Consider the following 23,048-nt stretch of genomic DNA (forward strand, 5'->3'; position numbering starts at 1 on the left):
GGAAAAGGAAGAGGAGGAGACATTTGTTGAGCACCCTTCTCTGTGTCAAGTGCTATTCTAGATACATTTATTCAATTTAATTCTCTTAACAGTCCCATGATTAAACGATCTGCCTTGCAAGTGAGGAAACTGGCTAAGGGAACTTAGGTTACAAAGCTGGTAATTTCCCGCACCAGGATTTGAATTACATGCTTGCCTTCATGCTCTTTCCATTGATCTGTACTTCATCCATTGCTGAAAACATATGTTGTTTAGAATTCTAATTCCTTAACACCACACTGACAAAGCTCCCCTTGTCCACGGGGAAATGAGAAAAATATGACAGTGTGATGTTTTTTCTTAAATATAAATATATGCATTTTAAAGGACCATTCTTTTTTTGGGTATGACTACTATGTTTTGGATATTTAAAATGCCCCTCTTCACACTTTTTAAAACCAAATGATATAATAGCCGATGGTAGTTTTTTTTTTTTTTTTAATGATTGTAGTTTAATAACCTTGTTAGCAAAACGTGAGGTTCACAATCTGGTATCAGTTCCTAATTGTTTTTTTTTTTTTTTTAACTTTCTATGTGGAAATGTTTTAAAATTTACTGAAAATTGGCAAGAATAATACAAAGAACATCAATATATCTTTTACCCAGATTCCCCTATTGCTTAAACCTTACCATTTTTGTTTTTATCTTTTGGTTGTTCATTTGCCCTTAAGTCCCCTCCACTGGGGATCATTTCCATGTCCCCTTTGCCTTTTATGGCATTGATACAACATGTTTTTGGAGAATGCAGTCTTTTGCCCCCCCCCCCCCCATAGAATGTTCCTCATTTGGGGTTTCTGCATTAGATTCAGGTTATTCATTCTCAGAATACTCCCAGCAGTGTCATCAGAGCATCACATCTGGAGGCACAGAGTGTCCGTCTGCTCCTCATTGGTGATAGTAATTTTGGTCACCTGGTCAAGGTGTTTTTCAGTTTCTCCAATATATAGTTACTTTTTTTTACCTTGTGGGGTTTTTTTTTTTTGCTTTTTTTTTTTTTTAAGATTTTTTACTTATTTGACAGAGAGATCACAAGTAGGCACAGAGAGAGAGAGAGAAGAGGAAGCAGGCTCCCTGCCGAGCAGAAGAGCCTGATGCGGACTCAATCCCAGAACTCTGAGATCATGACCTGAGCCGAAGGCAGAGGTTTAACCCACTGAACCACCCAGGCGCCCTACCTTGTATTTAATAAACAATCTGAAGAAGACTCTTCAGCCCATGCTATAACGTCAAAATTTTCCACCAGGATTTAGCAGCCTTTGGTGATTTTTGCTTATCATTCTTTGCTAGTTGAAAAATACTGATTTTTCTGAGTCCAGTGTTCTGTCCTCATCTACCATTTGGCACTCAGCATTCTGCTGTCAGTGGGAACCCTTTCTGCCCCAGCTATCCATTCGTTCATCTATACAGGTGTGCGTACAGTTTTATATTTACTATTGTTTTGGATTCTTAGTTGTCTGCTTTTTCAGTGGCTTATAATTCATTACTTTGGTGCTTAAATTGTCTTAAATTTGCTCAGTAGGAGCTCCTTCAGTCTGGCTACTGTGTCCTTTTGGCATCCGTTTTAGTTTTATTTATTTATTTATTTAGCACATTCTCTTAAATAAAAGATGTTCTAGGATCAGGAATCGGCGATTTCTCTAAGAAACCCTGGGGAATATTATTAGACACATAGATCTGGTTGCTGGGTGTCATCTGCTTCTAGGCCTATTCAGACAGAATTAGGAAATGTGCATGTACATCCGTAAACATAAATATGCACATGCCATGTACAGTTTACACGTGCTTATATACACTGATTTCAGAAATCATGAGTTCACACTAATACCTCCAATTTCATTCCATCCTCAGGGGTCTTTTCTTGACTTCCCCATTCCATATTTCTGTCTCTGCTTTTTCAGAATTCTGGCACAAGTGAATTTATTCACTTGGTCAGTCCTGTAGTACATCTAAAACAATTCTTAGAATTGCTTTTGCCCATGTCACTGTAAAAAACACTTAAAAGCTTGTTTGCAGTTCTCTCCCTACCTGTACTCTGCCCAATAATTATAATTACATTCTGTGTTCATAAATTACTTGGGTTAATTCTTTTTTCTCTCACTGTGATTATGTTATTTATTTGAAATAAATTGGATTCATTGGTTTCAGTTTTTTTCCAAGTTTAAGGTCCCCCCTACACACACACTTCACATCCTTGTTGATTACATTTTTAAAATACATGGAATACTAACATATTTCTAAAAGTTGTAACTATACCAAAGGTTTACTGTTTACTGAGAAGTGTTACTCTCTTATATCCCTTCTGCCCCATTTCTTCATACATACCCAACTTCACTGTTTCCCCACCATGTTTCCTTTTATGAAGAAAAGTAATAAAGGTTTTTGTTTTTTTTTTTTCATCTCCTCGTTCCCTTTCTTACAGTAAAGGTAGCATACATATAGAGAGGTCAATCCTTTTGTCCAGGACTGAAGTTTCTCAGTATACAGGACTTTGAGTGCTAAAACTGGGAGGGCCAGCCACTCCATTTGCTTTCTAAAAACAACTCCTTGATGCATATTGTACATATTGTAAAATTCACATATATATCCTTAAAATAACTTTACTGAAGTATAATTTGACAAAATTCACTTATTTTAAAGAATTGTTTGACCTGACCAATACGCAGTTTTAGAACATTTTCATCATTCCAGTAAACTTGCTCACGCCTGGTTACGATTAATGTGTGTTCCCACTACACCCTGCCTCCTCCCCTGTGCCAGGCAACCACTAGTTATTTCTGTCTCTATAGACTTTCCTTTTCTAGACATTTCATATAAATAGATTCATACAATATTATCTTTGAGTCTGGCTTCTTTTACTTAGTATAATGTTCTTATGTTCATCCATGTCATTGCATGTATCAGCATTTCTATCACTATTCTTATTGCTAAATACTATTCCATTATATGAACTCCTGTTTTTTTACTCATTTAATGTTAATGGACATTCGAATTGCTTCCTCTTCGGCCCTGATGCATAATGCTGCCAGGATCATTGATGTGCAAGTCTTTCTGTGGACATGGGTTTTCATTTCTTTTGGGTAAATACATAAGAGTGGAATTGTTGGGTTGTGTGATTAATTTTTTTTAAGAAACCATCATACTGTTTTCCAAGTGACTATACCACTTTACATTCCCACTAGCAATATATGAGGGTTCCCATTTCTCCATATCCTCTCTTACGTGTTAATGACTTTTTTTTTATATAAACATTCTTAGAGATACAAAGTGGTATTTTGTGGTTTAAATTTGCATTTCCCTAATGACAAAGTTGAGCATCTTCTCATGTGCTTATTAGGTATTTCACATAACGCTCTGATGGACTTTGCTTTTTTCACTTAGCATCTCCAGAAGTCACTGTATTTAAGTATTTAAGTTCATAGAGACCCCCCCCCAACCCCCTCTCCCCGTAACCCCTTGTGGCCTAGCATTCCACTGTGTGGATGTACATAGTTTATCCAGTCAATCTGCTATGCTTGGGCATTAAGTAGTTCAGTGTTTTGCAAAATTACAGATAATGTTACAGCGAATGATCTTAAATATTTGTTTTGTTTGAAGTATACCTTCGGAGTAGATTCCCAGAAATGGGATTACTGTCAGAAGACATGCATCTGTATTATTATTACATATTGCCAAATTCTTCTCCATGAAGGTTGTGGTAATTACATTCTACCAGGAATGTATGAGACTTTCTGTTTCCCCCAAAACTTCAATATATTGTCAGGCTTTTGAGTTTTTGCCAATCCGATGGGTGAGAAATGGTATCTCATTGTAGCTTTAATTTGCATTCCTCTCACAATGCGTGAAGTTAATATTTAAGGACCATTTTTATATCTTTTTTCATGATTTTGAATTTGCTCATGCTTTTTTTCTAATCTTGCAAACATTTTTTTAATTTTTATGTTAAAAATTCCTCCATGAAACCATCTGGGCTTGGTGCTTTTTAGTGGAGTGATTCTTTGGTGACTTTATTTCTTGTATGCAGATTGTTTTTGTAAGCTTTCTATCTTTACAGGAAATCAGTTTGTTAAACCATATTTTTCTAAGAAAGTGTTCTTTAGGCTTTCAGATGTGTTTCATTTGAATTGGCATCTTTTATGTTTAAAATTTTTTTCCTCTGTATCAATAGTTATTTGTTGTTATTTCTTATTCTGTATATATGCACTTTCTCCCCTTTATTTTCTTTATTAAACTAGCAAATATTTTGTCTATGTTGTTTTCATTTTTCCAGGATTCTATGGATTACTTTGACCAACTGTTTTTCTGTTCTCTACTTCTTTAATGTTGATTTAAAAAATTTTTAAATTTCTGTTCGTATTTATTAATTTTTTCCTTGGGTTTTGTGTTACCTTGTTCTTTCCCTAGTTCTTTCAGTTGGGAATGTAACTAATTTTCGTTTTTTATTGATACAGATATTTAGTGCTATGACATTTTCTCTTATCCCTGCTTAGAATGTAATCCTACAGATGTACTTATTACGATTATTTGTGAGAAATGCTGTAACTTTTGTTTCGAGTCCCTATTTTGCCCAAGTTGTTTATTGTAATATCTTTAATTTTTAAGTGGAAGAGCCTCTTTGGTTGCATTTTTAATTTCTGTTTCTATTGCAGTGTGATTGGCAAGTATTATTTGTAATAATTTTATAGTACCTGCTGATATTTTCTTTGTGACCTAATATATGATCAAATTTTTGCATATCCATATGAATGTTCCATGTATACTTGAGAAGATTGCATGTTCTCTATTACTAAGATGTGTAGTATTCAATATATATCCAAAAATTCGCCTTATGTTGTTTAGTTCTTGTCTGTCCCTACCTTTTTTTTGTTCACCTGTCTTGTTCTGCGTGTTAAAGTCTCTATTAGTAGTGTTTCTCTGTTTCTCCTTGCATTCCCTGTAGTATTTGTTTTAATAGGTGATTGCTATGTTATTTGTTGTGTAGATATTCATACCTGTTCCATCCTAAATGTGAAATGTGGATTTTAACATTGTGTTCTTTTTGTTTAGTGTAATCCTTTTTGAAATTGTCTTTTGATCTTAAGTTAAAGCCATTCACATTTATTGGTATGACTGGTAATGTTTGGACTTAATCATGTTATTTTTTACAGTTTTTGCATGTATTACACTATAATTACTGCCTGTCTTTTTCTACTTGGTGTGCCCTCTTTGCTTTTGAAAAAAAATTCCTTTTGGTATGTAGGAAAGTTTATATTTTTTATTCTAGTTATGGCTTTATATTAATATTTTGTAAGTTTTTAATCCCCTTTTTTCTTACTTAAACTTTTACTATCTGGGTATCAGTTCTGGATCCCATCCTTTAACTCTCACCCATTACTAAATGAGAGTCATTATTCTTTTTCTGCATTTCCCTCTTCTCTTCCTAAGTAGGCTCCATGCCAGCGAAAAGCCCAATGTGGGGTTTGAATTCACAACGCTGAGATGAAGACCTAAGCTGAGATTCATAGTCGGATGCTTAACTGACTGAGCCACACAGGCATCCATCCCTTTCACATTTTTAATTGTATTTTTCTACATTTATCAAAAGAGAAAATGTCTAAATTCTATTATTAAGTCTTTCAAATATGGAATATATGAAATGCTTCTGATGAGTCCTTTTGCCTAAGTTTTCTCAGCCATCTATTGGTTGGATGAAGGTCATCTTCTAGGTGCTTTGATATTACACTGTACTACTACTGTAGTAGTATATTAGTATTATATTACACATTTATCTAATAATCTCTGACTTTTTCTGGGTTCAACATTATTTTCCTTTTATTTTTGGTATTAAAGGATATCTTGGTTGTATATAATAGCCTTAGTGTTTTCTTAAGTTTCTTAAAAATGTAGCTTCACTATTGTCTTGCTTTGTATGTTGTCTGGGGTTTTGTTTTTTTAGGGTTTTTTTGTTTGTTTTGACAAGTCTTATATCAGTCTAATTCTCTTGTCTTTATTTCACTTTTTTTTTTTTTTTTTTTTTTTTGGCCTGGAAGCTCTCAGAATTTTTTATTTTCAAAGTTGGATAGTTTTATTAGGGTATGTATCAGAGTTGATCATTCTGGTCAGTTTTCCTGGTGTGCCCTTTCTATGTGCAGATTAAAGTCTTATTTCTGGAAAGTTTTCTTGAATTGCAGTTATAAACATTAATACTATTGCATTCTTTTTTGTCCTTCTGGGACATCACTTAAACATATGGTGGACGCTCTTTGCCTGACTTTGTTTCAGCTACTTTCTCTGCGATTTTTTTGTTACTTCTTATTTAATTTTTATTTGCATTTTTTTCCTCTGGTTTTCTACAAGATAACATTATTAAATTTTTATCCAAGTCTTTGCTCCCTTGAGCACCTTGTAATTTAATCTGGTATAATTTTGCTTTTTTTTATTCCTGCATTCAACCAACTCATTTTCTCTCTCCCTATTTTAGTACATTTCTGTTCATAGTACTTGTACTTCTAATTCAGTCTATTTTTTTCATATACTAGTTTTACATATACTCTTACTTGATAGTTTATTTAGTTGGGGTGTGCTGATACAGTTTTCTTTAGCTTCGGGTTTCCTCTTTGGAGGGAATGGGATTTTTCAAGAGCAGAAATGAATTGTGTTAATGTTGGGGAAAGAGAAAGCTAGTGTACCTTGTTTCTTTTTTTATTACCACCAGATACTCCACGTTCTTTAAAATGTTTTGTTTCCCTCTCCTACCTCATTCTTGTCTGGATGCCGTGCTTTACCAAAGCCACTGCTTCCAATCCTGTGCATCTAGTGTTTTGACCTATCTATGAGGCACCCACCTGTGTTCAGAATTTTGTCATTTAATGCTGTACTTCCTCTTTCTAGGGATGATTTTACCTTTGCTGTGCCTAACCCCTCTGTTTCTACTCCATTCCACAGCATCTCTTAAACTTCCCCTTACTTGCTCTCCTCACTCACAGGCTTGCCATCGGCAGGAGAGAAGTGGGAGTCTCTTGGAATTGATCTCTATTTACAGGTCATTTGAAGGCCATGGTGTTCTCTGTCTCTTAGTAATGCTGAAGGTTGAAGTCATTTCAGGTCTAACTTACTCTCCTCATTGAATTTATCATTTCATTTAGGAGGCTGTGGGGATATTTAGAATCAGACAGCCACCATTGTTCTCCAAACCTGAAGTTTCCTTTTCCCGTTTTTAAAATAATTTTGCTAGTTTGTGAAATCCAAAATTCCTGAGAACTGTGAATTAAAAGACTGGGTCTTAGAGGTGAATCATTCACTCTGTGTTTTCCACTGGGCCAGATTGAACAGAAACCTCTTGGTTCTTCTCAGTTTTTCCTGTCCCCTTTGCCCATAAGCAGCACAACTAGGAAAGAAGCTCTGTTTTCCCCTTTTCCGTAGTCTTGGTACTCTTACTGTTAACTTGCAGGTTACAACAAATTTCTGTTCTGAGAAAGTTCTAAGTGGCATACTCATGTTGCTAAAATGGAATATTTGTGGGTTTTAAATTATGAAAGAATGTGACTAAGTTCAGTGACTTTCCAGTCATCCAATGAACTATGCATAATACCAACTGTGACAAAAGATGTAATAATATGCATATTGAGTAAAATTTAGTGTTACTAATGATGTCTAAACCCTCTGGCTGCCATAACACAATACCATAAACAGCATGGTTTAAACAACAAAAATGTATTTGCTTTCAGTTCTGGAGGCTGGAAGTCTGAGATCAGCATGGTCAGGTTTGGTGAGAACATTCATCCTGGCTTGTCTATTCCTGGCTGCTTTCTTACTGTGTTCTCACCTAGCAGAGAAGGACGGTGGAGGGAGAGAGGGAGAGCCAAGTCCCAAGTCTGGTATTTTTTATAAGGGCACTACCCTCATGACCTTATCTAAACCAAATTATCTCCTTAAGGCCCTATCTCCAAATACCATCACAGTGGGCTGTGATATAGGAAATATGGATGACACAATTCAGTCTATAGTTACATTCAAGATACTGCCTGCCTGCCTGGAGTATGGGATTCAAGATTTGTGGGGCAAGCAAAGTCTGGTACCTAAGGTTGAGTAGAAGAGTATTCTTGAAAACAACAAAACTACGTTGTATTGTTGGTATCATCATGTGATAAAATGGAGACCAGTCTGACAAAGAATTAAAGAAAGCACAGGAGATATCAGCCTAAAGAAATGGTGAGTGCTCATTAGTGAAGTGCTATAAAAAGCAGGACAACACCACTAAAGAAAATGGTGAAAGATGAAGGTCCACTACTAGTATACTAGTTATTCCAGAAAAGGTCCCATAAGAGGGAAAAACAAAACAAAAAACAAACTGACTTAGACATAAGAATATAGAGAGTCCTTACTTCCAGCCTGTTACACTTTATTAGAAGACTATTTGTAAATGGAAATTACATTGAAAGTTTTATTTTCATAAAATTTATGGGTGGAATAACTCTTCATACTAGCTGTGTGACCTTATATATCATAACTTCCTGAACTTCAGTTTCCTCTTCTGTAAAATTTGGGGGCTCATATTAGCATCCTCCTCTTATTTCTTTTGCTCTCTTTTAAGCCTTGGCTGGCTGTTTTCTCGCCTTCAGGAGATGATCGGATGGAAGATACAAAGTAGGACTTTGTATTAGGGTTCTACAGAGAAACAGAACCAATAGGTTTTAGATATATATAAAACCTACTATTGAATCTGTGTGTGTGTGTGTATGATTTATTACAAGGAATTGCCTCATTTGATTATGGAGGCTGGTAAATCCCAAGATCGGCAGGATGAGTTGAGCAGGCCAGAGTCCCAGGAGATTCAATGTTTTAATTCCAGTTTGAGTTGGAAGGCCTGAGAACCAGAACTTTGGTGCAGTTCCCGTCTGAGGACAAGAAAAAAAGCTAATGGGAAGGCCATCAGGTAGGAGAGAATTCTCTTTCTCAGGGAGGGTCAGATTTTTTGTTCTGGTAAGTGCTTTGACTGATTGGATGAGACCCACCCACACTACAGAAGCAATGTGCTTTAGGCTGGCTATGATTTAAATATTAATCTAAAAAAAAAAAAGTTAAACTCATTCAAAACACACAAAACCACCCAAAATATTGTTTGACCAATTAGCTGGTCAATCCCTGGCCCACTGAACCTCACACACAAATAAAACCATCACAGCCTGCAAGGAGGGTACAGCAAGTCCATGGGGGCAAAAAAAAAAGAAAAAAAAGAAAAAGAAAAACCACAAAAATATAATGAATTTCAGCTACAAAATTTCATAAAAAAAGAAATTAAGGGAAAACCTCCTAGAGGAGGAATCCAAACATTACCTTATAAATGCATCAAAATCTTTCACTCCGCATGAACTAATTTATTTGCTACTGTTTGTAAAGATGTTAAATAAGAAAGCAAACTGCTTCAGGAAAGGTGTCCCTTCACCTGGGCACCTTGCCTCGGTAGCTACAAATTATCAATAGGACATGATTCCAAAGGAAATCTGAAGAAGAAGAAATTACATAGATTAAATTCTAAATGGAATTAAGACTTCTGTGATATTGAAAATGGCTGAAAACTGGTCTATTTCTCTTACGTTCTTGATTGGCATTTGTGTCTGACCTTTTTATAATGTTTGTGCATTTCTCTTTTCTATTAAGTTTTTCCCAAAAATTATTTGAGAGAGTTTTTATGATTTTGACAGTTTGACATTTATATTCCAAGCAGAAATGCTAAGCTTTTGCAAGCATGTATACTAAGGTCTTTGAGAAAATAAACCCAGTCATTTGATACCACTGCAGACTGCAGGGAAGTAGCAGTCATCTTTCTAAACCAAATCAGCTATTCATGAGCTTATTTAATACTTCATTGTATTCTATAATTATCCTACAGTGTCTGGTTTTGCGAGTATGAATAGGAAGTTACTCTCTGCATACCACTTTATTCACATATTTTTTATCTTTACCTTTTTTTTGATGGTCCTTCCAAGTGATGAGTTAGTCTGGTATCCTCCAGACTCCTTTTCTGAAGGAAACTACCCCACCATGGTTGTTGCTACAGAGAAAGGATTTTGGCTATCTCTGTCATCCTTCCCAGCTACGCTGATGGGAACGGGGCAGCAATGTTGTCCAAGGACTAAATTTCCGGTGATGGCCTTTGAGATAGCCAGTCTATAGTGTGTGGCTCTGTTCGGTTGTGATGAGCTGGGTGGCTTCAGACTTTTGCTCCAAATTCTAAACTGAAAAATTCTAAAAATTGGTTGGCAGTGGGAAAGGAGTCTGAAGGTACACATGCAGGCTGTAAAGCAGAAGGAGCACACCTGAATCAACATTAGGAGGAAGCAGAAACCATGGGTAAAGATGAGGTTGTTAGGTACCCCAATAATGGGTCTGTGATTAAAAGAGCGAGACTGATACAAAGCGAAGGTCAAGCAAAGCTTTATTTCACGCCAAGCATTGAGAATCAAACCGACCATCAAACTGACCGGTCGGGGCCACCCCTTACAGAGAGGGCGACCCCTCCCTGCCTTACAGACTAACTTTTATAGAGCAAAGGCTTTGTGGTTGGGCCTGGCCACACACAGGTGGCCAATGAGATTGTAACACACAGAGAAAGCTGCTCAGTCATGCTAGGTCACACATAAGTGACCAATTGAATTACAATTTACCCTATAGTAGATATTTGAACCAGCCTATCACCTTGGTCAGAATTGGCGCCCAAAAGGTGGGGGCCCACACTCCTTGGTAGCTAGGGAGACAGTACTCGCACTTTACTGATTGGCTGTCTCCACCTGACCTGACTCATCCCTGCATTCGGACTTGTTTTTAAGTAAGTCCCCTGACCGGGGCGGCGGGGGGGGGGGGGGGGGGCAGGGTCAGTTTAAGTTTTACTGTATAAACAACAAAATGACTGTTTAATCCAAGATGGAATCGCTCTGGCTAAATAGGTCCTTACAAGGTGAAGAAAATTGATCAGAGGTTAAGTTGTCAGTTTATAGTGAAAAAATAGTGTAGAAATACAAAAAGAAATACAAAAAAATACAAAAACTGTTGGTGAGTTGCTCAAGTTATTTAGATGAAAAGTGAATGGATTGCTATCGGAGATAAAATAATCCAATTCTCAGCTGTTGTTTGGATCCAAAATGACCTTCCAACAAACTTGGCTGTGCTCTAATTCCTTACTTCAATCTCTCTCTCCCTCCCAATCCCTCTTCTATATAACAAACTCCCATCATTTGGCTACCTAAGTAAGTTTGGTTTTCGTAACCCAAACAGCCTGTCCTGCATTGCCTCAAGGTAGTGTTGGGGTAGCTCTATTTATGGAGTACTGATCATTAAGTATTCACATTTATTTTCCTAATGCCAAAACACTATATGTATTCTCTTCTTTTCTCCATTTCCCCCAACATGTTCCCCCACCTTATCTTTGCTGATAATTTACCAATAAAAAGAAGAAAGGGGGAGATAAAATGGGAGTAGACAGTATCTTAATGCATTCTTTTCATTCTTTGGGGGTGCGCAGTGCTCAGTGTCAAAACTCCCCTGGCTAATCCAAATTTTCTTATAATTTAGGAAAGACTGATCCCTAAAATTCAACCAATAACTAACTAATAAAAGACAGCTAGATTTCTTGCTTGTTTTCCCACTTTCCCCCCCCATCTGAGAGAAAAAAACACACAACAGAACTTCTCTGTTCGCAGGTAACAGGAAAAGCACAAAAGGACAACAATCTTTCCCTATTTGATGCCTTTGAGTTCAAAATACAAAAGGCAGAGAAACAGGAAAAATGATTTCAGCTGTTGCTTTCCTATGACCAGTGGTCAGAGGCTTATCTACATTGATCCCCTGTCTTTTCCCTTCTTTCCATCCTCCCCAAATACAAAATATCTAGGAGAACACACTCCAGCATACATGGCTGGTTCTTAATTGGACATGTCACTTAGCTAATCCTCAAAAAATCTGGCTCCAAACAAGTCAAACACTGCCCTTATTATTGCTTCTAACCTTGCATATTCTCTAGTATTTTCTAACAAGACAAATGTTATCTTCCTAGTTGTTTATATCTGTTAGGAATGTATTAAGTTACAGGTAACAAAACTCTAAGTAATGTTTAAATAAATAGGTTTTTTGGTGGGTTTTTTTTGTTTGTTTGTTTTACGATTTTATTTATTTAAGAGAAAGCGAGACAGAGCACAAGCTGGGGGTAGGGAGGTAGAAGCAGACTCTTCACTGAGCGGGGAGCCTGATGCTGGGCTCCATCCCAGGACCCTGGGATCATGACCTGAGCAGAAGACAGACCCTTAACTGACTGAGCCGCCCAAGTCCCCCACCCTTTTTTTCTTTACTGTAACAAGAAATCTTGAATAACACAGTTGCTGATGTTGGTTAAGTGGCTCAAGTATTGATTTTCTGAGATTTTTATAGTTTTTCCCTTAGCCATTCCAGTCATCATGTCGACATTCAGGACAGGATAGAGAGAAGAGGGAGTACCTTTCCTGTTTTATATAAAGCGTAAGGCTTTCCAGGGCTCTAATAGTATTCCACTTACGGTTTCATTGTCTAGAATGGTGTCATTGTTATTTCTGCCTGTAAGGGAATCTGGAAAGTCAGATTGTCTCTCCTGGTGTTGGGCACGACATTCTTCTGTATGTAATGGGGTTTCTATGAGCAAGGCAGAGGCAGGAGAGAGATGTTGGATAGGAAACCCAAACTGCTTGCAAGACAGCTGGAAGGAGAATGTCAAATGGCTCCTTTAGGAGCCTTTTTGAGCCTCAGAAATGTTTTGGCGTTTGATCTTATGTAAACTTGCCCTTGCCACATTAACTCTGGGAATTGTAAGTTTATGGATACCTGAACAAAGGAAAATGAGAATCTGACCAAGGAAATGGTTGAAACACCTATATCTCACTGTTGCAAATGATGATACCAAATAACCGGTACTCTGAGAAACAAGCAGTATTACAAGAGGCAGGCTCTCTTGGAGAATGGGCACTGGCATGGGCACCCGAGTGGAGAGGAGAGGTGCTCTGTGACTCCTACATGTAAAAGCTGAACTGACCCCACAGCCAGTTGCTTCCCTGAGGGAGGCCGTCCTCATAAACTCGGCTGGACAGCTGTGGTGCTTCACCTGCTTGAGCTCCAATCCTGAAATTGTCACTCTTCTCTTAACTTTCAGCTTGAAAAAATTTTAAAACTACACTAACTACAAGAATAGTGCAGTAATATCTACATATGTGTGTGTATAGTTGTTATATAATATACATGATTGCTATTGAGTGTAGCACTGTATAATAATCCCTTACTGATTGATCTGTCTCACCCTACTAGACTATAAGCTTCAAGAGAGCAGGTCTGTCTTTGCCACTTTATATTAGCAGTGCTGAACGCTATGCTTAGCACATAGTGTCAATGCATGAAAGTGAATGGCCAGGTCAATAAACAACTACATTGAAATTGTATTCTTTTCAGAGAATCCATTGCCATTATCAAGTACAAAAATCTCCACCTGTAATCCAACAAGAGAAACTGGTAGTGCAGGGTTCAGGGTCTGAGAGGTGCAGAAATGCTTGACTGATGGATCCATTAGTTGATCCATATGATGATGTCATGGTCATCATATTTTTAAAAAAAGTACTTACTGCTAGTGTGAATGTAGTAATATTACCTAGAATGTAGCATCTTTTCTTTTCCTGGGAAGCCAATAGCATTCTTATACATTTCCCTCCCCTCTTTTTAAAACTGGGTACTGGAAGGGACTTTTACAGATCATGTGATCTAATCTTTTAATTTTACTGGTGAAGATTCTGAAACCAGAGACGTTGAGTAACTTTCCCAAGGCCACACAGCTGATTATTGGTATAAATTTGCATCATTTTTCCCTTGAGACCTGACTGACTTCCCTACATGTAGCATCCTGCTTGGTAAATTTATGTGCTAGATCATTACCACTGTTGCATTTTCTCAGTAGGGGGATGGATGAAATCTTCCTGGGCTAAGTGCCCTGAATCACACATGCACACACATGCGCACACAGGCACACACACACACACACACACACACACCTGAGGTGGCTGTGAACACACATAATCAGCACTCCTACCATCTGCTCAACACATGTGTAACTCCCTGCCTCATTCGCGAGTGTATTTTTAACACTTTTCTTTAAGGGACCTCATGTTTTTCAGACATCGGCAAAAATTAATCTTGAAAATTACAAAATCAAAATATGTTGAGTTAATTAAGATCCATTTTCTCTGATAGCATTTGGTCTAGGCAATGATTGCAAAACTCCATCTGCATTTTGTAAGATGACTTCTCTGTGAGTACACTTGCAACAACTTGATTTAGGAGTGTACTTCTGATATTAATTTGACTATTGCTACTCCTGCCATGGAGAAACAGAGCCCACTGGTCTTTAGGGCTCTTCATCAGAGAACCATGCTTGGGAGCACCGTGTTCTGTGGGAAATATTTATTGAGGCAATGTTCTCTCTTGGGATCCCAGCTTTCAATCTTTTAAAGTGCAGTTTGTCTCAGAACTTTGCTTTTTATAAGTTTTGAATTCCTTTTTATTGCCTTTCTTCTTTTGCTTTCCTAGACAGAATTTCTTAGAGTAAACAAAGGTGAAGTGGCAGCATTTTTCACAGTACTACGGATTTTTTAGAGTTTTTGTTGTTGTTGTGATCAGTGGAGGATTGGCCCAGGAAAAAAGAATGTATAAAACAGATTAAAAAAATATATTAAATGCCAATTCATTCCTTTTTCTTTGGGCTCCTTTTTATTAAAAGATTCATTCAATAAATATTTATTTGGTGCTTACTATGTACCAAGCAAGCTAGCTGTGCTAGGTGCTCAATAAGTATATTATTATAATGATTGTATTTACATTTTATACTAGTTTAATAATAATAATAAGCATGGTAACAGCATACATTTGTATACATAAACTGTCTTTCTTGCATTTCCACATCTCATCTGAACCTCAAAGCAAGTGTTTGAAATGGACATGTAGGAACTGTTGTCTCCACTTAGGACTGTAGAAACTGAAGCCCCAAAAAGATAAATGTCCAGAGTTAAATGGATCTGGGCAAGGACTACATGAAAATCCAGGTTTCCTGATCCTGACCTTGGAGCTCTTGTCCTATTGTATTGTATACCTCTTGGAGATATTTTTATCTCCAAAATTCACCTCTGCCACCCCAGGGTGTGATCAGTTCTCACCCAAAGCACTATGGATGCCTGTGGTTCTGCCTTGTGAGGCAACTTGTATGAGAAGCTCCTGGTCTCACACTCGTATGTGTCTCCTTTCTCAATCTCTGTTTCTGTCTCCGTTGTATATGCATATATATATATATATGTACATGTACGTGTAGGTGTACGTGTACATGTACATGTGCCTGTATGTGTATATGTATATGTAGTATCTTCCCTGAGGCTAAGCCATTCAGAGAATTCATATTGAATTAAAATCTACTTACCTTCTAGAAAAAAGTTCTAAATGTTTTCTAAATAAAACATCTAATTCTTGGGATTTGGGCCCTCGAATTGTCTAAGATCATATTATGACACACAATTATTATACTGCTTTGGTTATGGGAAAAAGTTATATCTGTTATTATTAAAAATAGATTCAGACTGAGCCAAACAGATCCGGTCTTCTTAGAGCAAACTTTGATTTATTGCCATTAGCAATCCTAAGGCAGAAAATTTTTTTTCAAAGTGATAAAAAAAGAAACACACAGACACACATACTAATTGCATTTAATAATTAATCTTAAAAAAAAACTGATAGGTAGTTGGTCTCCCTGGGATGAATTTAGATGTAAGAACTTCTTAGAAGCAATGAAACTGATTATAGAATCTCAACTTCAATACAAAATATCATAAGGTGGATAATTTTGCTTCATTCTGTTTACAGTTACAATATTCCAATCCCTCCTACCTGGAGTTTGCAGGGAATTTGCCTTCCCCTGACTGTGTACTAATAGTAAAGCTAATTCATGTGCCTAATGTTTTTATAGTTTATATACAACTTTGACCCTATTATCTCATTTTTTAAAGATTTTATTTATTTATTTATTTGACAGAGACACAGCGAGAGAGCGAACACAAGCAGAGGGAATGGGAGAGGGAGAAGCAGTTTTTCTACAGAATGGGGAGCCCAATGTGGTACTCTATCCCAGGACCCCAGGATCATGACCTGAGTTGAAGGCAGATGTTGAAGATGCTTAGCGACTGAGCCACCCAGTCGCCCCATATTATCTCATTTTAACCTTAAAAGAATTCTACAATAAACAATATTGCTGTCTTTGAGTCATTACTCAATTTGGCCCAGGATTATAGGGTCTGAAAATGAGAGAACCAAGACCTGACCCTGATACTCTGATTCCAAACTCAAACTCCTTTGACTTCATTCCTAGTGTGTGCTTTCCGTTTCCTCATTTTTTACACATCTCAGCTCCCAAACTGGAGTTGAATTTACCCTGGTGTTTACCAGATCGCTCTGCATAGGGTTTTACACATAAAAGGATCTGGGTTTTCAATTCCAGCTTTGCTACTTCTTTGCTGGGTGATCTTAGAGATCTTATTTAATCATCTAAAGATGAAGTTTCAGCTTCTTCATCTATAAGGTGGTCATCACAATAGTTCCCACATCATAGGATATCAGAGTAAATTAAATGAAATCATTGGTGTAAAGTCTTAGCAGAGACAGTATCATGGCATTATTAGATAATCCAATTTACAAGTTATGTAAGTTTAGGCAAGATACTTAATCTTGTCTAGTTTCATCATCGTTAAAAAAATTGGGAAAATATTAAGTATCTTGCAGGGATATCATGAGGTTTAAATAAAATAATGTTTTTGAAAGTGCCTAATAGTCTTTGGAATGCAATAATTTTTCATTTTCAACCTACTTGCTTTCTGTCTTTCTTCAAGGAGAAAAATCAATAAATGTTTACTGGATTTCCAGTAACTCTTTTCATGCAAAGATTTTATGACCATGTTTTAGTGGTTCTATACACGGATGCAAGTGTTCGATATCAAGGTGACTTTGACAAACTGTTCTGAAGCTCCTAGTAGAATAAACTACAGTGTCCTCTCAGAGAGGTGACAGAAAGGAATTTGGTGACCTAGTCTAGAGTAATTGCCCAGAAAGTGGCTCCCCAATGACAGGCCCACTGTCAACCAGCCCACTGGTACTTTGGGCACAGACATGGAATTTCAAGGAGAAGGATTTGTTAAAGCAAAGAGGTGTTGAAAAGTGATTATCTGTTGGGAACTCCCATCAGAATTTGCATAAAAAGACTGAACTTGAGAATATATTATTTTTAAAGATTTTATTTATTTATTTGAGATAGAGAGCGAGAGGGAGATGGGGAGAGAGAGAGGAGAGAGAGAAAATGCATGAATTGGGGAAGGGCAGAGGAAGAAGCAGGCTCCTCACTGATCAGGGAGTCCTACACAGGGAGTGGGGCAGGCTCAATCCCAGGACCCTGGGGTCATGACCTGAGCCGAAGGCAAACACTTAATAGACTCAGCCACGTGGGTGCCCCTTGAACATGAGAATATATTTAAGCAGTGATTTTTAATATCTAATTTATTGCATCCTATGTGTCTACTGATACAAGAAAATCACAGTGGTAGAAGGCATGTTTTCAAATGGTAGAAATACATGTAAATAATTAGAATTTTCTTAATTTTACCATTCCACTTCCACATATTTTTACATTTGGCTGCCACTGCTTGCTTCTACCAGAACTAAAGTATATGATATGCAATGTATTACAGAATTATATATTTAGTTATTTTAGGATATCATTATTTTGTGAATTCTCAGTGTTCAAACACTTGAACAGTCTGAGAAGTGCTGTCATGAAAATACAGTTTTGTTACTTTGGACATTGTTCGGCAGATCAAAAAAGGCAAACATTACATTGTTTAAGATTAACCAAAGGTCTGCTTTCTCAAAAGATAGGATTAATTTAAAACCCAAAATTTACTGTTATTTATGTCTCTGAGTAATGGTGGGTGTGTCCATTCATCATTGTTTTTCTGGTGTCCAGACCAGTGTCTGGGACAGAATGGGGTCTCCACACATTTCCATCTTACATAGAAACTGCATGTATAAAAAAGGCTCTGTTTCAAAAGTGCTTAAATGGTTTCTCTAAGTGCTTTGAGGACCCGATCTTAAATTTTGTTTCCCTCATTCATTTTATTTTTCATGAAATCCTGTCTGTGTTTCTGATTCGGTGCTACCTATTGCCAGGACCTTTCCCTGAAAACTCAAAGCTATTGGTGAAGTTAACTTTCTGTCCAACCCATTTTATAAATGTGCACACAGACCGTAGCATTGTGTTGTTTATGCAAAGCTCGGTGTGGGCAAGGCAAGTCTAGAGCCTTAGTGAGCTATCATCCTTGTTCTTAGAGAGTTAATGTAGTAGCAGACAGAGATGCACAGGCAACTAATTATACTGCAAAGCAGAAAGAAAAAGTGCTGTGCTTAAAGTATAAACAAAATGCTGTGGTTGCAGAGTGGAAGGAGTAATTAATTCAAACTGGGAGGATCAGGGACAAGGAAGGAAAGAAGCTAATATTTATAGAGAGCTTAAAAGTTGCCCAAGGCAAGCCTAGTTCTTTCCCTCAGGCTCTGGCAGGGTCTTGTGTTTAAACTGAGCTGGGGCGTGTTTGGCCCCTGGGGCCATGTTGGGAAGGCAAGGGTTCAAGAAGCAAGGATACCAGGGGACCCCCTTCTGCTATCCCCGAAGAACAGGGGCTGGGACAGCCTTGACTTGGGAGGGTTAGGTAGAAAACTGGGTTGGTAAGGGAAAGCTGCTTTCTGTTACAGCGAGGAACCGGAGGGAGAATTCTAGGCAAAGATGAAGAATGTCAAGAAGATTCAGCTTCAATGTGAGGGGAGGGCAAACAAAGAAAGGGGAATTGGAGGAAAGACAAGGCCCACATTTACCCAAGTGGGTATAAATCATGGGGTGGACTGGGGAATTCTGAAAAGGACACCAAGGGACTGATTCAGTGCCAAGGTTCCAAAGGAAGCGCAGGCCAGCGGATCCAAGAGCTTGGTCTGCCCTCTTCCGTGAGGCAGCACTCCACTGTGCGGTGAGTGTCTGCGGGTCCCTACAGGGAAGGGAGCAAGGGTCCCCTAGTTGGCCAGCCTTCTCTCCTGATGAAACCATCCGCCCCTCAAGAGCACAGTACAGACTGCACACTGCCCCATAGAACCTGGTATTGGATTGGCCATGTGGCAGGATTTTACACAACCATAACTGACTCATGGCAAACAGGAAGGTAAATTTCAGCAGAGTCAAGAGGCTAGTTATGGATTTTACGGTGCTGTGGAAGTTTAACCCGAAAATTAACCGCACAGTTGCCAAAAAGGTTAAAGCCATTTAAGACTTCATGATCAAGAATTATTTCTAACGCTGTAATTTTACATAAAGAAAACTGTGTCAATTGATTAACTTCTGTGGTAATTTATTAGCTGCTCATTATACTTTCCTGTTTTGACTAATGAAAACGTTTAGAGCTGCATCTTTATGGAAGCTAAGTAGGCCAGGCATTTTGACTGTCTTAGGATAATTAGAGAATTTTGCATCGTTAGGCAGTGGGATACCTACCTCTCCCGGTACAGCTTCAGAAAATGGTTTTTCTATTTCCTCAGCCTTCCCTCATTAGTGTCTCTTCCTGAACAAAGCCCAACTCTCCAGAATAAGACTATAAAATATTTTACAAACATTTATGGGACTGATCCAGCTGCTCTAAACTATTACTAATTTTCTAATTAGGTTGGAAGAAAGACCTATTTCGTTCCTATGTGAGATAACTTAGGGGAATTTATAATATTAGGTCTTCAAAACATTTTCCTAACTTACATGAAGGTCTAAATCAGGAAATGCAAATTTGTGGTAAACATGCCCCCCTTTGCCTTTCTGTGCCTATGTTACATATCTGCAAGATTACCACTCATTTCCTATGCCTTCAGAATCCTTCTCAACACAGCACTGTAAACAGCAAGAGGTTGGGATTGGTATGAAAGATGATCTAGCCAGGTAATTGCTCCCACAAACCTATAAACCCCTCAGGCACGGGCACGGGTCTAATTCAGGACGTGACATACAGTCAATAAATGGTTTTTGGAATGAACCATGGGCAGAGAGATGGATAAATTAAATGGATGTGTGAATGACATTTTCTCCCTCCCTCCCTCCCTCCCTCCCTTCCTTCCTTTCATTGTTTCTTTCTTTCTTTCAACTGGTACAGGAATGCCTGTAGGTTGATTCCTTCTCTGTGTTCTAGGGAATGTACTGTGTGCATCACCAAGGGTCTTGTGAATACCAGCTAGAATATCTATCATAGAATGATAGAGCTGGAAGAGACCTCAGAAAATACTGAGTGACAGTCTTCAGTTTTACAGAGATGAACCTAAGGTACAGAGAGAGCGCCCATCCCTAGAGCTGTCTCTAAAGCTCTGGAGCCATATCCCATACCTTATTAACTCCATGGCTTCTGGCATTTTCTTTGCCTCTTCATTGGTAAAGTGGAGACAGTGACCTTGTCTGCTTTCCAGGGTTGTTGTAAAGCTTAACAAGAAAATGAATGCAAAGTGCTTAGTGTAGTGCCTAGCACATGGTAAATACTAAAAAAGAGTTAACTTTTCTCTTTTTTTCCTTCCCTTTCATTAGTATTAGCTGAGCTAGTGATGGTACTATAAGTGGTTTTATTACGAAGTTTATCATGTTATGCTATGGGTCTTCCCTTTATATGCAATGAATTGAACAACATCCCCATTTTAGATACATAGAAACTAAGACAAAGAGAAAGTAAAGGAACAGATTCTTATAATTAAGAATAAAATATTTCCTACGTGAAAAACATAAAATTACAGAATGTCTTTCTCTTTTCTTTTGGCGAATCCTATTATTTCACAATATAGAACATGCTTCAGAGAAAACATATTTATAAAACTTGTCTTTAAGTAATATAGCCATGAAGTTTAATTAAAAGTGAGTGGGCTGAATTATCCTTTTAGAAGAAATCTCATATGCACATCACATATTCAGACCTTCAGGTCAGTAATTAGGGTGGGGGAGCGGTGAAGGAAAAGTTTTAGTTGGCTTGACTTTGGTTGCCAGGAAACATACAAAGGCAGCAGGAACAGATGAAAACGATTCCACGTTGCTGTGACGATGGCCTTAGAGGCAAGCCCTTCACCAGGACAGAAACCTTGCACCTGCGTCATACAAGAAAATGGAGTTTAAAACCCCAAGATGTTAACAGAAGCAAGGTTAGCCAAAGAGATTTTGGAGAAGTTGCTTTTCTAATGCATTTGAAATGAGATTTAGAAGCTGTGTTCCGTGTCATTTGGTATAAACATGGGGGAAGATTTACGCATTTTCAATGAAGCCAGATTAAGCAGAATCTTAGGAGGGGGGGTTTTAAAAAGATTTGGCTGTAGATTTGGAAAGTAAACTGTGGAATTAAAAAAGAGTGGGGGTTGAGGGCTTTTATTCCTTACCTCTGGGCTTGAACATTTTGTCTCTTCATTGTGGGCCTTGAAATGTGCTTTCATTTTGAAATTATGTTGCTAAATTGGGTTTCTTTTCAAAGGCACTTGTTGAAGGGGAAAAAAAGTGTCCAAGTAGTTGAAGGCAGCTGAAAAGAGGCCAAGCCATTATGAGTTACCAGAATGCACTTGAGTTGAACAAGGGGCCTCAGCCTGGGTCAGAGAGCCCAGGAAGAGCAGGAGGGGCCCGCACAGATGAAGACCCCTGCCCCTCTCTGCTTGAAAACCAGCTCAGTGTGGACGACTTTAGCAAAATACAGAGTGCCTTTGAGGTAAGCCTTAATCTTCTTTACTGGAGAGTTTGTTTTTAAGATTTTATTTATTCATTTGACCGAGTGATAGAGAGCTCAAGTAGGGGGGCAGCAGGCAGGGGGAGAGGGAGAAGCAGGCTCTCCACCCAAGCCAGAATGTGGGGCTTGATCCCAGAACCCTGAATTCATGACCTGAGCCAAAGGCAGCCGCTTAACCGACCCACCCACCCAGGTGGCCCTACTGGACAGTTTCAATTGTTTATGAAGACTGGGGTGAACAGGTTTTTCTCTTAAAATTGTTGATTTATTCAATGGTTCAAAGAGGGAATTGAAAAGAATCAGTCAGGTTTACATTTAACACCGGAGTACCTCTAGTTAACAGAGTAACTTCAGTTCTTTGGGCCAAATAATATGATTTAGTTTGCAGTCACTGTTGTCAAATATCATTGCCATCAAGGAAGGATTCTTTCTTGGACAAAAGTTTTCTTAGTGATCACGATGGTTTTGGAAACCTGGAAGTAATGGCTGTGAGTGGGGAACACCGGATCTCCCAGGTGACTTCGAGGACAACTGTTCTTACACAGAGCATCCAAAGAGAACTCTGGAAATGCAAATAGGCAGGTTGCAAACATTCTCCCGGGCTTCACTCCTAGTGACTCAGCTCCTTTTCAGAACTAATTTTGGCAGTTCATTGGCTCAAGATCCCATGCTAGGGACCAGTCTCCCACTTTTTTGGGCAAATATTGGGGCAATGCCCATCAAAACAAAGTTTAAAGTTATCCTTTTAATTCTCTCTGTAAAACAGGCCTTAGGAATTTTAACTCTACATGAAAATCTCCCTTCTCTGTATCTTAATTAATTTGGAATTCTGCAGCTATGCATAGTGAACAGCATACATCGAAATGATTTTTAGTTTCTCACGCGAATAGGAAGAAGTGCTCCTTCGTGCTGCGGAATTTGGGTGGACATGAGCCTCCATTCTTTCTACTTCATTATGTTTGCTAAAATATGTTCTCAGGACTTCTTCATAAGATCCTCAGGGGGGTGCTTGGGAGTATCCATATTAATCTGAAACAGACATTCAATATTTTGGAATACCACCTTGAAATTAATAAAGCATGATGAGATGGAACAATTATATTGGTCCGTTATTGGCATAAATTTTAATCTTTATCTCTCCCTGAAAAAGTTGCTAACTACTGAAAA

General features: G+C 38.0%; 1 protein-coding gene across 1 annotated transcript in view; it reads left to right on the forward strand.

Annotated features, from left to right (window-relative positions):
* Positions 1-21,701: 21,701 nt before the first annotated feature.
* The window catches only part of LOC111151782 (WD repeat domain 49), a 129,083-nt gene continuing 127,736 nt past the window's right edge, over positions 21,702-23,048 (forward strand). Inside the window, exon 1 of the mRNA XM_022509984.1 lies at positions 21,702-21,863. Coding sequence (XP_022365692.1) covers positions 21,702-21,863 — 162 coding nt within the window. The remainder of the gene's footprint in view (positions 21,864-23,048) is intronic.

The sequence above is a fragment of the Enhydra lutris genome, unplaced genomic scaffold (assembly GCF_002288905.1).
Source record: "Enhydra lutris kenyoni isolate GAN:26980312 unplaced genomic scaffold, ASM228890v2 scaffoldscaffold2, whole genome shotgun sequence".
NCBI lineage: Eukaryota > Metazoa > Chordata > Mammalia > Carnivora > Mustelidae > Enhydra > Enhydra lutris.